The sequence below is a fragment of the Oryctolagus cuniculus genome, chromosome 5, assembly GCF_051225735.1.
Source record: "Oryctolagus cuniculus isolate XC-2025 breed Fujian yellow rabbit chromosome 5, ASM5122573v1, whole genome shotgun sequence".
NCBI lineage: Eukaryota > Metazoa > Chordata > Mammalia > Lagomorpha > Leporidae > Oryctolagus > Oryctolagus cuniculus.
This window is the reverse complement of record NC_142871.1, coordinates 55,083,497-55,100,340: the sequence shown is the minus strand read 5'-3', so window position 1 is coordinate 55,100,340 and position 16,844 is coordinate 55,083,497. Positions and strand designations below refer to the sequence as shown.

The 16,844-nt window shown below is 36.6% G+C and overlaps 1 protein-coding gene and 1 pseudogene across 2 annotated transcripts in view; both read right to left on the bottom strand.

Moving 5' to 3' along the window:
- Positions 1 to 463: 463 nt before the first annotated feature.
- FRK (fyn related Src family tyrosine kinase) overlaps positions 464 to 16,844 on the bottom strand; it is a 169,571-nt gene continuing 153,190 nt past the window's right edge. For both annotated transcript variants that reach the window (XM_089333765.1, XM_051854387.3), the window contains exons 6-8: positions 8,365 to 8,546; positions 1,702 to 1,867; positions 464 to 1,304 (exon numbers count right to left, since the gene is read on the bottom strand). In XM_089333765.1, the coding sequence (XP_089189891.1) occupies positions 1,093 to 1,304; positions 1,702 to 1,867; positions 8,365 to 8,546 (560 nt within the window). In that variant the 3' untranslated portion in view covers positions 464 to 1,092. The remainder of the gene's footprint in view (positions 1,305 to 1,701; positions 1,868 to 8,364; positions 8,547 to 16,844) is intronic.
- Positions 10,989 to 12,065, bottom strand: LOC138849605 (small ribosomal subunit protein eS1 pseudogene; annotated as a pseudogene).

The following is a 16,844-nucleotide window of genomic DNA, read 5'->3' as shown; positions in this document are numbered from 1 at the left end:
CTGTTCACGTGGTGGAGCAGAGAATTTGAAGCACTCATTGCTTAAGAAGATGGCAATATTGCTACAAAGGTTAATGCAAATTGAAGATATGAGAAACTCTCCTGCCCCACCAGACAAAAAACTATAATTTCATAAACATATTCAGACATTATTTGCAGCCTCGAGACCTGAAATAGATCTTGACCTGAGTTTTATTCCATTTGTAAATCTAGCTTATGAACCAGAAGTATTTTTTTTTTAAAAAAAGGTACTCAAAAGTTCTACACCATCATAATCCTACTTCTCTCATTTTCCTAAACTACCTTGATACCTATTTCTTACTGTGTGGGCTATAAATATTTCTCACTTACTTCTGTACCAAACAACTCATCAGCTTTGCAACCTAATTCTTAACATTAAGAGATTAAAACTAATGTAGATGATTCTCAGATGACACATACTGAGGTATAGAAAAATTCCATCATTTCCTTCTACAAAATGAGAGAGATTTTAATTCTTTTTCTCAACAGCTGCTTCATTTTTTTACTCAAAGGAAAAATATGTGCAATTACTTCAAGTACAATCAAGTCATTTAACATGACTTTGCCATCATTGTAGTTACAGGATATTTTAAAAGAGAGAAAGAAAACCTCAAAGCACAGGTCCTGCTGTGCAGCAAAGCAATCAAATTCCTTCATAATAACAGCCTGATGGGATTCAGCAATCCGAGGAATAATGAATAACCACTCTAATCAGTAAACAGGAAAATGCAACAACAGTCACTGAGTAAAAATTGACTATTATCTGTTGATTCACTTGACCAGCATTTCAAACAATAAATAGAAGTGGAAGTAGCTCTTAAAAAGAAAAATAACTTTGTTTAGTGTGTTTGATTGATTGACTAGGCAGTGATAAAATCACATATTAGACTGTCCAGTAGTGTTGTTCACTCAATAAAATGCACACATAACCTTTTTTAGGTTACACAGCCAAAATTTACCCTATCACTTGAATATGTCAAGATAAATGATTGTGTATTTGGTTGATAAGATCGTATTCCTTGAATTGATTATTCCATTTTTTACTACTTCATTATTTGATGTTCTTCAGTGTTCAACTTATGAAGTTATTTGTATCTGAATATGAAGAGTCTGTTTCAAAATAGTCCTCAAGCTTCCAATGCAATGTCTCAAATGTCGGTCGTTCCTTTGGCTCTGCATTCCAGCACTCCAACATGATGTTGTAGAATTGCTCTGGACAGTTAGATGGTTGTGGGAGTCTATAGTTTTGACTCAACAACTGGATTACCTGAGCACCTGTCATGCCTAAAAAAATACAGAATTGAATCAAAAATAAGAAAAAAAGTTAAAGATCAAAGTCTTAAATTCATAGATTCCTATGAGTACTCTAGATTATAAAGCACATCATTTTCTTTCGCAGAGCTATGAGGTCTAATACCACCTTCCCAGGTTGCAGAGATTAAACTAAATCCTGAAGCAAGTAATGTCTATAAGACTGCAATTCAAGAGCAAAGGAGAAGGAAGCAATAAACCACCTCATTAATGCAAATTATCATCATCAAATTTTATCTTTCAGGCTCCCACAGGTACATGCTATGGTCAGCGTCATAACTCTGCCCTCTAAGTCTGGACAAAGCAGTTAAAGTCACACCTAAATAAGTGACCTGCAGCAGAAAGGCCCACTTCAGAATTAATTACTCACCACTATAAGGCATTTTGCCATAAGTAATGATTTCATAAAGAAGGATTCCAAATGACCACACATCGGACTTAATGCTGAATTTATTAGAACGAATGGCTTCAGGTGCAGTCCACTTCACCGGCAGCTTTATTTCATGTTTAGATTCATAGATATCTTCATTATCTACCTGTTAGTACATTAAGGAATCAAGCCAAGATAATGTGATGATTTTTTTTCTTGCTATTCTCATTCATTCACAACCTACTGCACATTAAAATTTAGTTCAATTGATAATTACAATAGTAAATTCTGAATCTGGCATACAATACCAAATTGATAAAATATTTGAGAGCCTACTGTGTGCTAAGAATAGCACTCACAGGAGCACTCTACAACATATGGCAGAGTTCTCACATGATAATCCTGGATTCATATCTAGTCTTTTCACAAATAAAAAAAAGGAAGCAGAGTCTGCTTTTTGATTTACCGCTGGTATTGAAGACCCTCTGACTTTGATAATTACCATGTAACCACTTGCTAATACTGAAAAGTAGAATCTAAATGATTTAAATTAATATATCAACTCACTGGTGTTCTAATTAATTTTAAAAAGATGATGAATTCATGATGATCAAAAGGGAATCATACTTGTGTTTCATGCCCCATATCCATATTTTTAGGGTACAATGTGGATTTCAAAATTAAATTCAGAGAAAAACCTCATATTGTGTCTCTCTATCAGTATGTTTTGGAAAGATATTACAAAATGGGCTGGAGAGAATGAAACAGTCTATACTTGCTTTGAGATTGTCAGCATGCATATAGCCTGGCATAAAGTGAGCCAAGGTGGATAGGGTAACTATAAAAATTGTAGTGCTTTTATAAAGAAAATAAAGGAAGACAAAGGATGGTACTAAGTGAAAACAGATCACTAATTCAACCATAAACAATAACATAATTTATAATACGGTTGCTTATGATTTCCTGTTTTCTTCTTTGTGGAAGAAATAAGGATTTTCTTAAAGAGAAATGGGAGGAGACTATGGCAGCCCATGTCATTAGTGATGTTGCCTGAGAGAGGACCTTGTGGACCACAAGCACTTTCAGTCTTCTCTGGAGCAATAGTGAGGGGCAGGGTGCCCACCTAAACCTATTATGTGAGAACACATTGCCTGCTTCCCATTCTTCTCCTCCCGTATAAGGGCTCCAGGCAAATAGCAGGGAGGAAGTGTCATTTTAAAAGATGAGTATAGGCTGCCTTGGCTTACTTACAGGTGATAGGGGACTTTATCTGAGGGATAATTCAGTGGTCTCCATTGACTTTGAGTCTGGCACAGAGGTTTGGCAGGGGGCAGAGAGCCCACTTAAGCCTGTAAGCACTTACCTCCCTCCATATCACTGATGCATGTACTCAAACTGCAAAGCAGAACACTGAAGGCATCTGGACCTGAGAAAATATCTCTCTCCAAGGACAGAGCAGCCTCATAGGGTTGAGAGTGGATTCCCTACTCCCTGTGACGGTAGGAGCCCTGTACTCTATGGCTTTAGGAGTTCTGCCACTGCACAATTGGGTGTGGAGTGTAGCTGGGTCTTTGGGTGATCTCTGTCTGGGTCCAGAGATTCAGAGTTCCCTAACTGCTGAGGTAGGCTGCTACAGAGGATTCAATGCTCACACTGAAAACCACAGAGATATTTTAAGTGTTTCTTGTGAATGCATGTGTGGGATGTGTAGCCACTGTGGGCTGGCCCTGGGCATTGATCACCTCAGCAAAGAGGAAGTGAGGCAATGATTCCAAATTTAGCATACCCTCCCCTTTACTGGCAATAAAGATCTACCATACACAACATAAATTTCAACCCGGACTTTAGAACCACCCCGAGCACTGACCAGAGCTCCCTGGCCCCACCCAGCACATGCCTCTGAAGATGCACTGAAGGAACATTCTACTGATTCACAGAACCAAAGATAAAGTCATCAGAGGAGAAAAACAAGCAGTTCCACAAATGTCTAAAAATAACAGTACAAACATGAGAAACACGAACAAGGAAGACAATATGCCTATCCCAAAGGAACACAACTCTTCAATATTAGAATGTGAAGATGAAGAGATTGGTGACATGCATCAGGTCATTTCAGGGCATGCCTGAAAAGGAACTTGGAAAACCAATCAAAATATTACTCAAAACAAGTAAGAAGCAAATTCATGACTAAAATAAATTCCAACATGACATGGAAAAAAATTTCCCATGAGATGGAGATATTGAAGAGAAATTGAATTGAAATATTAGAAATTAAGAATTCAATGTGTCAAATAAAAATACATTGGGAATCCTTAACAACAAATTTGATGAGGCAGAAAAAAGAATATCTGAGCTTGAAGACAAACCTTTGGAAATATCTCAGTCAGGCAAAGAAAAAATGAGAAAAATTGAAAACAGCACTCAAGTTTTATGTGTTAATATAAAACAATCTAACATATATGTCTTAGGAGTTCCTGAAAGGTGTAGAAAAATAGAACATATTAGAATACATATTCAGTGAAATAATAACAGAAAATACCCCTAATTTGAAGAAGAAAGGCACATCCAAATATGAAACTCACAGAACTCATAATAGACTTGATTAGAAAAGGTCTTCACCATGAAGCACTGTTTCAAGCTTTTAACAGTAAGGCATAAAGAAAAGATTCTAAAATGTGCACAAGAGTAATGCCAGATTACCTTCAGAGGATCTCCATTCAGATTGACAGCTGATTTCTCATCAGAAACCCTACAGGCTAGGAGAGAATGGCAAGATATATTCCAAGTCTTAAGAGAAAAAAAAAACTGTCAACCCAGATACTATACCCTGCAAAGCTTTCATTTATGAATGAAGGTGAAATAAAGACTCCAAAACAAATGGAAATTGAATTTGTCATGACTCATTCAGCCTTACAAATGATGCTTGAGGATGTGCTACACCCAGAAACACAGTAAGATAGTTATTAAAGAATGTGAAGGCAAAAAATATACTAATAAAAATACAAAGGAAACCCAAAGTGAATAATAGCAATATTTATGGACAAATGGCAGGGCCAAGTTGTTACTTATCAATAGTAAATTTGAATGTAAATGGCCTAAATTCTCCAATTAAAATTTATGGTGTGCAAATGAAAGATCTCTGCGAGTGAGATCCCAGTGGAAAGAACGGGCCATCAAAGAAGGAGGTACCTTTCTCTGAAGGGAGGAGAGAATTTCCACTTTGACTATGACCTTATCTAAATAAGATCAGAGTCGGCGAACTCAAAAGGCTTCCATAGTCTTGGCAACTCATGAGAAGAGCTAGGGTGATTACTGAAGCCATAAACAAGAGAGTCAATTTGTTAAGTCAACAACAGGAGTCACTGTGCACTGACTCCTCATGTAAGATCTCTGTCCTTAATGTGCTGTACATTGTGATTTAATGCTATAACTAGTACTCAAACAGTATTTTACACTTTGTGTTTCTGTGTGGGTGCAAACTGTTGAAATCTTTACTTAATATATATTAAATTGATCTTCTGTATATAAAGAGAATTGAAAATGAATCTTGATGTGAATGGAATGGGAGAGGGGAGGGTTGCAGGTAGGAGGGAGGTTATGGGGGGCGAAAAAGCCATTGTAATCCATAAGCTGTACTTTGGAACTTTATATTTATTAAATAAAAGTTAAAAAAAATTAAAAAATTTATGGTCTGGATGAATGGATTAATTTTTTTATTTGCTTCCTACAAAAAAAATCCTCACAAACACAGACGGAAAGTACAAGGATAGAAAAACATATTCCATGCTAACAGAAAGCAAAAAAGAGCAGGAGTGGTCATCCTACTACCAGACAAAGTAGACTTTGACACAAAAACTGTTAAGAGAAAAAAGGGCTTTATGTAATGATTGAGGAATCAATTTAACAGGAATATGTGACTATAGTAAATGTATATGCACCCAATGCCTGCATTGGCACCTTTTTATTTAAAAGTAATGTTAATAGATCTAAAGGGAAATATAGATTCCAGTACAATTATAGTGGGTAATGTCAACACTCCACTTTCATCAATGGTCAGATTAACTAGACAAAAAATCTAAAAAGAAACAAAAGATCTAATCTACACCACGGACCAAATGGACCTAACTGATATCTACGGAACATTTTATCCCACAGGTGCAGAATACACATTCTTTTCATCAGTGAGTGGAACTTTGTCTAAAATAGATCATCTTCTAGGCCATAAAGCAAGTTTAAATTCAAAAAAATTAAAATCATACCAGGTATCTTTTTTGACCATAGTGGATTAAAGCTGTAAATTAACAATTTAAGAAACTCCAGAACATATACAAACACATGGAGACTGAACAACACACTACTGAACAAACAGTGGGTCATAGAAGAAATCAAAAGAGAGGGAAGAGATGTGCAATTCGGGACATGCTCAAGCTGACTTACCTCAAATGGTAGAGTTAGAAACATACCAGGGATTTCAATTCAATCCCATCAAGGCGGCATGAACTAATGCCATCTCACTACTCCCAGTGATGAATTTCTGTTCACAATTGATCATAATGATAGGACTAAGAAACAAAGGGATCACATAAACAAGAATAGTGTCTGCAAATACTAGCTGATAGAATTAAAAAGGGAGAGAACGATCCAACATGGGAAGTGAGATACACAGCAGACCCATAGAATGGCAGATGTCCTAAACAGCACTCTGGCCTCAGAATCAGCCCTTAAGGCATTCGGACCCGGCTGAAAAGCCCATGAGAGTATTTCAGGCATGGAAAGACAAGACACTCTGGGGAAAAAAAAAATGACCTAAACGAAAGATCTCCGTGAGTGAGATCCCAGTGGAAAGAACAGGTCATCCAAGAAGGAGGTACCTTTCTCTGAAGGGAGGAGAGAACTTCCACTTTGACCATGGCCTTGTCTAAATATGATCAGAGTCAGTGAACTCAGGGGGCTTCCATAGCTTTGGCAGCTCATGACAAGAGCCTAGGGTGATCACTGATGCCATAAACAAGAGTGCCAATTTGTTAAGTCAACAACAGGAGTCACTGTGCACTTACTCCTCATGTAGGATCTCTGTCCTTAGTGTGCTGTACGTTGAGATTTAATGCTATAACTAGTACTCAAACAGTATTTTTCACTTTATGTTTCTGTGTGGGAGCAAACTGTTGAAATCTTTACTTAATGTATGCTAAACTGATCTTCTGTATATAAAGAGAATTGAAAATGAATCTTGATGTGAATGGAAGCGGAGAGGGAGTGGGAAAGGGGAGGGTTTTGGGTGGGAGGGACGTTATGGGGGGGAAGCCATTGTAATCCATAAGCTGTACTTTGGAAATTTATATTCATTAAATAAAAGTTAAAAATAAAAAAAGAAGAAATCAAAGGAGAAGTTTTAAAAATTCCAGGAAATGAATGAAGATGACAATACAAAATATCAAAAACAAAAAGCAGGATTAAAAGGGCTAAGTTTATAGCAATTTTGCCTACATTATTCAATTGAAAAGGTGTCAAATAAATGAGTTATCAGTGCATCTCATGGACCTAGAAAAACAATAATAAATCAAACTCAAAGTTAGTAGGAATAAAGAAGTAATTAAAATTAGAGAGGAAACAAAGAAAACGGAGACAAAAAAAAATACAAAAGGTCAGTGACATGAAGAGCTATTTTTTGAAAAAATAAACAAAATTGATACAGCATTGGTCCTACTAACCAAAACAAAGGAAGAAGACCCAAATTAATAAAATCAGAATGAAGATGGAGATGTGACAATGGACAGCACAGAAATAAAAGGAATCATCAGGAATTACTATGGAAAGCTATATGCCAACAAATTGGAGAATCTAGAAAAAATGGATAGATTCCTGGACACATACAATCTACTACAATCGAGTCATGAAAACACATAAAACCTAAATAGACCAATAATCATCACAGAGATTTAATTAGTAATATAGACCCTCCCAACAAGGAAAAGCTCAGAACTGAATCACTTCACTGGTGAATTCTACCAAACTTTTAAAGAAGAACTAATTCCAAATTCTTCTCAAGCTATTAAAAACATTTGAAATGGAGTAAATCTTCCCAAACTCCTTTCATGAGGCCAGCTTTGGTTAATTCCAAAGCCAGAAAAAGATACAACAAAGAAAGAGACCTATAGATCAATATCCCTGGTGAACACAGATTTTAAAATCCTCAACAAAATACTAGCCAATTGAATACAACATCAGAAAGACCATTCACCCTTACCAAGTGCGGTTTACCCCTGGTATCCAGGGATGGTTCAACATACGCATATCAATAAATGTAATACATCACATTAACAAACTGAGAAATAAAAACCATGTGATTATCTCTATAAATGCAAAGAAAGCATTTGATAAAATACAACATTCTTTCATGATAAAAACCTTAAGCAAATTGGGTATAGAAGAAACATTACTCAACACAATCAATGCAATAAATGACAAACCATAGCCAGCCTCGTATTGAATGGGGAAGAAATAAGGATAGCTGTTTGTAAGATCCTGGGCTACCAAACTAGTCTATACAACCCAAAACTTAAAGAAACATTGTTTTAAAAAAGCAACAGTAAATCCATTGGTATACTACTTTGTTAGGTTTCTTATCTATTACAAAACTAAGTAAAACAAAATTAAATCTACCTTAAAAACTCTTGCAAGTCCAAAATCTGCTACTTTGTAGATATTATGTTCACCAACAAGGACATTTCTGGCAGCCAGGTCTCGATGGATATAGTTCTGGGATTCCAGGTAGGCCATTCCAGAAGCAACCTGTGCTGCCATGTCTACCTGTTGATGCAGATGAATTTTTGACCCAGCATCATCTAAGCAATAAGAGAAAATAAGAGATTTGATTTGGAAAACATATGAACTATTCAAATGAACTCTAAGAATTTCGATATGAATACGTTTATAGTGAAACTAAGTGCCATGGCAATGATCTGCTGAGAAAAAAAATGTAATGAATACGACTTATTCACTTCCCTGAATAAACATACACAGAGAAAGAAGTGAGCATGAGCCAAACACAGCTACAATTATCTGAAAGAGTCTGCATATTCCCATATTTCAATAACTTACCTCTTCATGGAAATTGTTGCTTGGCTAATTCTGGATTTCTTGCAATAATTGAACAGTTTGTTTTAGACACTCAGTCTATAAAATAATCCTAATTTGCAAGGCTGAACCAATTAAAATTCTTATTCTTTCAGTATATTGTTCTTTAAAACTAGCTTACTGACAAAAAATCTATTAAAATGTACACATTAAATTTATACCCTCAAACTTGATATATTCTTCTTTTGTTTTCTTAGTCTATTATGCTTAGAACAGACCACTCATCCTTCCAGGTATACACATACCTTTACTAGACAGTTTTTTCTACTGCTAATCTACATAACTCAGTATAGGAAAGTTATGTGGTGGGATCAGTTTTACCATTAGTATACAGTGTCAGGAACTATTTTGTTGGAATATAAGTTATCTCTGGATAGTACTTAGCATCCATACTGTTAGCCCATGTCTTAAGATGGAGTACTGAAAACTCTCATATAAATCTAAATAATTATTACCTCAGTCTGAAAAAGCCATATATTATTATGCAAAGCCCATTGGACTTATGGTCAATACTCTAAGACACGAGTTTTGACTTGAGAGGTACATTAATTAAGAAGCCTTCTTTGAAGCTAGATTGCCAGACATTAGATCAAGGTTGTATATCATATTTCTTTGTGATCTTAGGCAAATTGCTGTGTAATGTGCCTCAGTTTTCTCATCTATACAGTGAAAATAGTTAAGTACTTTATGTTATTAGTGAATTAAATGAATTAATATATGTAAAGCTTTTAAAATAGTGTCTAGTACCTAGGAAGAACTCAATAGCTCCTATATGTTATTATCATCACTCCTCCTACTTGTTAAGCTAGAGATACATATGGATTTGCCATGTGGAGCTGCCTGAAAGAAGATAACATATGGGTCTAGAGCTCAAGGGGAGATAATGACACTAGAAATATAGATTTAGCAGTCAGAGTTTATGAATGGGAGTTGAAACATTAACAACAAATGAGAATGCTAGGAAGTAACAGAATCATAACAAACCTCAACATGTAAGGTGGGCAGAGGAAGATAAATCTATAGCAAATCTGAGACAAATCAATCATAGAAAGAGAGGATCCAGCAGAGTGTTATAAATAAGCCAACGGTTTTAAGAAATAGGAAATCACCATCATAATCAGATTCCACAAATAAGTTCAGTAAGATGTGCACTACAGGGTACTTATTAAATATAATAACTAGCAAGTCACTGTTGATCATGGTGGCAGGATGAGCAGTTTCACTGGAGATACCAGTAAATAGTCAATGGGAGATGAAGTGTGGAGCAAACAGAGGAGACGGTAAATTCCCAAACCCTAAGTAAAGAAGGGAAGACAACAAGGATCTGATAGAGGTAAATATAAAGAGAAAGCAGTTACCATAAAAATCACAATGCTGAGGAGTTGTGATTGATAGTACTCAGAGGGTTTCTGGGGTGCTAGCCATGTTTTAATTCTTTTTTAAAGAATTGAAATTGAAATTTTCTGCAAGGGAGGGAACACTTTTATCCACTTGTTTACTTCCTAAATGTTCACAACAGCTAAGTCGGGGCCAGGCAAAAGTGAGCAACTACATCTGGATCTCCCATATGGGTGGAAGGAACCCAAGTATATGGATCATCATCTGCTGCCTCCCAGGGGCACTGACAGGGAGCCTGGTAAGAAGCAAAGTAGCCGGGATCCAAACTGGTGTTCCAATAAAGGATAGAGGTGTCCTCAGTGGCGGCCACTGTGCCACAAAACCTGCCTCTGAATCTTGATTTAGTCAATGGACAGACATTTGCTTACTTGTTCACTTCATGTCAAACTGTACCATATTAATATGCTTTCTACACATATAACATCTTTTTCAATAAAAATAAAATAAATAGAGTCAAGGATTTTTTAAGTAGGAAGGACTGAAGTACTGTGTATGTGTGCACATAAGTATTAATTTTTTAGGCAAGCAGTATATTTAAGTAGGATGTGAGGCAAAACTAATTGCACACCAATCTTTTTGTCCTTCGTATTCTTCTTAGGTACACACAGAAGACTGCATTGCCCATATTCCCTGCAGTTAAGTTGGGCTATGTCACTCGTTTTCAGGCAATGCATTGTGCTGAAATTATATATATCACTTAAAGCCTGGCCCCGAAAATCTCCCACATCCTTGCAGCTAGACAGATGTATTTGGAAATGGTTCAGTCAAATAACAGAAATAATCTAAATCCCTGTCTCAACCTTCTTGGAAAAGCCTTTTGATCCATCTCACAAAAATGACTTTTCCACAAATAGGACTTTTTATTTGTCACTATTAATGTCTAAATTTTAAACAAACTCTTGGATTGCTGGTCTATATCCATCAGTTTATTCTACTTTAGCATCTGTCTTATCTCCAGTGGCTTTTCCAGTTCTACTACCTTCATCATGAAGCTCCATGAGTTTTTCCAATTCAAACTCAGACTTCTTCAGCATGTTTACTTTTCTAAGAAAGATATCAAAGAGAGGATAAATAGATTGGGAAGCCTTTTCTATGTCTTTTCCAACGTTGTCTGGAATCAATTTATTGACAACTTCTTTTAAGTCATTTTTTTGTACCTCCAACATCATAATTTCTAGCATCTTCTTCCAGATTTGGCAGACCAGTTGGTACTGAGCATAGGAAGTCTTTCAGATCGGATTGCCCTCCATATCTGATTAGTTTTTAGTAAAATCAACATAGAACGTACAAAGAAACTACTGGTAGTATTGACATCAACATTAGCTTCAATCGAAGTCTGCCATTTTTTGACCATGGAACACATTTTGTCACAGGTAAGATCCATGCTATGGAAGCTAGTCAGTTTATGCCCTGAAGATCCTCAGTAATCAGCTTGAATTTTCTAAATGCAACTTTATCATTCTGCAGGTCAGCAAGACTCACTTCAAAAACATGACCCTTGAGACCATCAGATACAATTTTTGTTCCGTTGAGTACACATGACTAGTGTTTTTCCAATATTCCTTATATTGAACTCAGCAGGTGCTTTTACATCATACCGATTTTTCTTAGAAAATAGACCAACAACTTTCTTCTTGGCCCCCTTTTTCCCACCTGTCACAAGGTACTTGTTTTTGCTGACTGCCATGGTGATGCTCAGAGAGCCAAAAGGGCTGAAAAATGACTACTGTTATGTAAGTCATTGAGAGTTTTAGACTGTGTGCTATAGCAGCTAACAATTATTCAGTCTAGAACAAGATACAAGCATGAAGATAAAACATAATGGCAAAGCATCCTCTATAGTGACCAAAATAGCTATGTCTTTTGATAGCAAATTCACTCAAAAAGAAATACGTAAAAATTAAGACAATGGAACTGACTTTATGGCACAGATTGAGTTATTACCTGCAATGTGGCATCCTGTCTCTAAGCACCAGCTCAAGTCCCAGCTGCCTTGTTTCTGATCCACCTCCTTGCTGAGAAAGCAGCAAAAGATGGCCCACATGAGAGACTCAGATGGAGTTTTAGGCTCCTGGCTTTGGCCTCGCTCAGACCTAGCTATTGCAGCCATTTGGAAGTGAACCAGAGGATGGGAGATTCTTTCTTCCTTCTTTCTTTTGTTTTGTTTTGTTTTCTTTTCTTTTCTTTCTTTCTTTCTCTCTTTTTCTTTCTTTCTCTTTCTTTCTTTCTTTCTTCTCTCTCTTTCTCTCTCCCCCCATTCTATAAAAAATAAATAAATAAATAAAACAAAACAAAAAAACTATTGGTAGAAAACTTCTAAAATGGATCTTAATGACCCCTACCTCTGGTATTCATGCTCTTGTGAAAGCTTGGTGACTTAGATTTAACAAATGGAATATGACAAAACTAATAAGGTATCATTTCCAAGATTAAGTTACAGAAGATGATGAGTTCATCTCACTGACATTTTCTACAATGTGGCTCTCTCACTCGCTCACTCTAATGAAGCAAGCTGCCATGATGTAATCTACATTAGGGAGAAATCCATGTAGCAAGACAGTTAAGACATTCTCCAGCAAAAACTAACAAGAAACTGTTCTCAATCCAATAGCCCCAATGAAGAACCTATTCCTGCCAACAGTCATATGACTGAGTCTGGAAGTGGAAGCATCTCCAGAGGAGCCTTCAGCTGACTGGGGAACCTGCCCACATATTGACCGCAACCTTAAGAGAGATCTTCAGTTAGAATTGCCTAGAAAGATGCACTTGGATTCCTGACTTCAGAATACAAAAACTGAGATAATAAATGCTTGCTGCTTCAAGCCACTAAATTTTGGGGTAATGTTTTGTGTGGCAATAAGAAACTAATACATGTTGATGTTAAGAAAACAGTATCAGTGTTCTGTGTACAGTGTAAAAGCATGAACTATGAAGCCAAACTTCCTCAAAAAAGATGTTTAACTTCTCCATGCCTCAATTTCTTTTACTACAAAATAGGTAGTACCTCATACACTGAACTAAGTAACATTGGTCAAGGAATTAGAGAAATGTCTTTCACATAGTAAGTCCAATAACAGTATTTTTTAATGAGCAAAATTAAACATATATGTTCCTCTGCCATTACTATCCCATATGATTAATTTATATTAAATCAACTAATTGGATACCCAGAACAAATATTTAAAGGAATATTTATTATTCTCTCCATTTCTAAGGAGGTTCCTAGGAACAATAATAACCTATAGTGTGAATACTCAAATCCAGACACACTTGAGGCTGAAATCTCATACTCTCACAAAGTATTCCATGCTGCCTCTTTAAAATATACCATATACATGACTCCTGAACATTCAAAAGTTAAAGAATATTGGGGAAACTTCTATTGATGCAAACAGCAAATCATTACGTAGTTATATTCAGTTAAAAGTTATTCCAGTAAAAGTATTCCCATATACTTCAGTCAACCTAAGCAAAGTATCCATGAGAATGATAAACAACATGCTAATGCTTGACTTATAAAAGTAGAAAACACTGGGGCTGGTGATGTGGCTTAGCGGGTAAAGCAGCCACCTGTAGTGACGGCATCCCACATGGGTGCTGGTTCAATTCCCGGCTGCTCTACTTCCGTTCCAGCTCTCTTCTATGCCCTGGGAAAGCAGTAGAAGATGGCCCAGGTCCTTGGGCCCCTGCACCCATGTGGAAAGACCTAGAGGAAGCTCCTGGCACCTGGCTTCAGATCAGCGCAGCTCTGGCCATTGCAGCCAACTGAAGAGTGAACCAGCGAATGGAAGACCTCTTTCTCTCCCTCTGCCTCTCCTCTGTCTATGTAACTCTGACTTTCAAATCAATAAATAAATCTTAAAAAAAAAAAAAAGTAGAAAATGTTTGCTACACCTTAAGGTACCTAAATGCTTGACATTCGTTAGATGTTCAATAAGCATTTACAGGGATGAGAGTGAAGCCCAACTAAACTGAAAGAAAATGCACATATTTATCTTCTGTTAATTTCAATAATAAATATCTGTCATCAATTATCCTCAGTGCTAAGGTTTTTTGACTGGCTTCTCTGATTTTGGAGAAAATTATAACAAAAAATAGAATCCAGTCAAACTTATGAAGATTGATATGTAGTAAATTAAGTAGTTATTTCAAATATCAAATACAGCACCTAATCTTACATCTTGGATGTAAAAAGGTTTTCATGAGTAGACATAATACTGAAGAAAATCAAGTAATACATGTATCTTATTAGGAACAGAATAGTGTCCTAAGAAACCTCAGCACATACTTCAAATAAAACCTCTATGTATCAAAACTGGTATAGAGATTCACAAACCTGTCACAATTTATATTTGCAGCAAGAAAATATTTTTAATTACTTCCTATTACTCAAGTCTTTCAATTTAATAACATTTATCACGATTGGCTGTGTAAGAGTGGCAGATTCCTTTTAAGGCCACTTTATTGAATTCACAACCTCTGACTGGGAAGGGATTTCTGACAGGAAGCATTTCCCTGTTACATCATCTGGGCTGTTAAATATCCTTACAAATGAAGGCCTTGATAAACTTGACCCTGATGGCCTAACCCAGAAGATGATAAAATTTGTACTCAGTCCTATGAAACCTTATCAACAAGCCACAGGAATCCTCAATGCCCCAGGAAGTTGTTGTGTACTAACTGGGTCTTTTCAAGCTGATGTCAAGAGTCTAAAAACAAGTTTGACCCCAAGATTCAATCATATTAAGGTCAAGATGATCCCAGTTTATTTATTCAATCAGTCAACACATAATTAGTACACATCTTTAGGGTCACACACTATTCTAGCACTAAAATGAAGAGGAATCTCTGCCCTCATGGAGTTATATTTAGGAGATACGAGAAATAAGCTAAATAGATAAGGAATGTAATATGTTGATTAACAGCTAAGGAGAGTAAACAAAAAGCAGATAAGAGGAATACAAAGATTCAGTAGAAGACTTAAATTTTAGAATTAATATAGTGAGGTGACCAGTGAAGGATTCACCAAGATGGAAACATCAAAGACTTTAAGGTAATGAGAAGTGAGCATATGGATAAGAAACTAGAATAATCGCAGCAGAGGAAATAGAAGTGCAAAAACTTTAAGACGAAAGCATTCCTAGAGGATAAGAAGAATAGCAAAGAGTCCTGTGCAGCTGACCAAGTGACCTAGGGGCAAGTTGTATGGGAGCTGAGGTCAGAGAGCTAATGGACAGGTAAATGATCCCGGAGGACTGAGTTAAGAAGAGATAACCAGTGACAAGCACAGAAGGTTTTCATCTAAGGAAGGACAAGCTCTGCTTTGCATTTTAACTGGATCTCCCAAGCCATCATGTTAAAAGGATGCTAAAGAGGACAATAACCAAAAGAGGTGCGCCAATGAGGAGCTTATTGCTGAATCCAAGACACAGATGATATTGGCTTGGATGTAAGAACATTGGGAAGAGGCAAAAATCCTGGATATATTTTGAAGGCAAGTCATTAGATTTGCTGATTGGTGAGATATGGGATATGAGAAGCAGAAATGACTACAAAATATTAGGCCTGAAAGTTGACATTGTCAAAGAAGGAGAGACTGCAAGAGTAGCAGTGCTGGGGAGAAGACAAGGAGATCAGTTTTGGATAAGTCATTCTGAGATATCGAATGGACATGATCAGAATTTAGGGCTGTTCACAAACATTTTTTTACAGAACTGTACTTCCTTACACCCTTTTACTTGATTTGGCCAAGTGAAGAAGGCACACGAGTTACCTCTGTCATATCTAGTCAGAAGCTTTAAGAGCCAGAATTGGATTAGTGTCATCCCCCTTCCCAGTCAGGATGATCAAAAGAATTGAGCCACCATCCAATGCATTTTGCACACATAACATGAGGAAGAATAAAATACATGTGATAAGTCCCTGAGATTTGGGGAACATTTGCTATAGTATACCTTCATTATCTGAGACTGATACAATGTTCAAATGCAGACATTAAAAGGGCAGTTGGATATATTATTTTGAGGTAAAGGGGAAACAAAATTTAAGGAATCATCAGTCATAAACAATTTTTTAAAAAGAGACTGAACAAGATGAGCAAAGGAGCTATCCAATATGGCTGCAAGACGTCCCCCCTTTCCCAATACTTACCTGCAGGTCATCATAATGTCATCACAATGAAATTATCATGCGGTCACTTCTACTCCCATCATATAGCTAACGCCATGACATTTCCAGTATTTCCAAAAACAGCCATGGAAATAGATGGTACTCAAGCCACACTCCAAATTCTACCTCCTTCTCAATATTCAAATAGGCTCCACTCCAGATATCACCCATTATACCTCTGGGTGGTATCGACCTAAGCTTGTTGAGGGTGAGGGTTGCTTTGCTGAGGGCTTTTTCAATGTTGGAGGTTTTTACAAGGTAAGGGGTTTTGCTTTGGGAACTGTTTACACTTTGTTCATTTCTCTCTCTCTCTCTCTCTCTCTCTCACTGGCCTTAGTTATTGAGTTTGTACTTTTGTTTGCTCTACATAAATCCAAATCCCCTGTATAACTTTATGCCTCCACGTTTGAATTCCTTCATGCATGGAGGAAGCCTGTAAT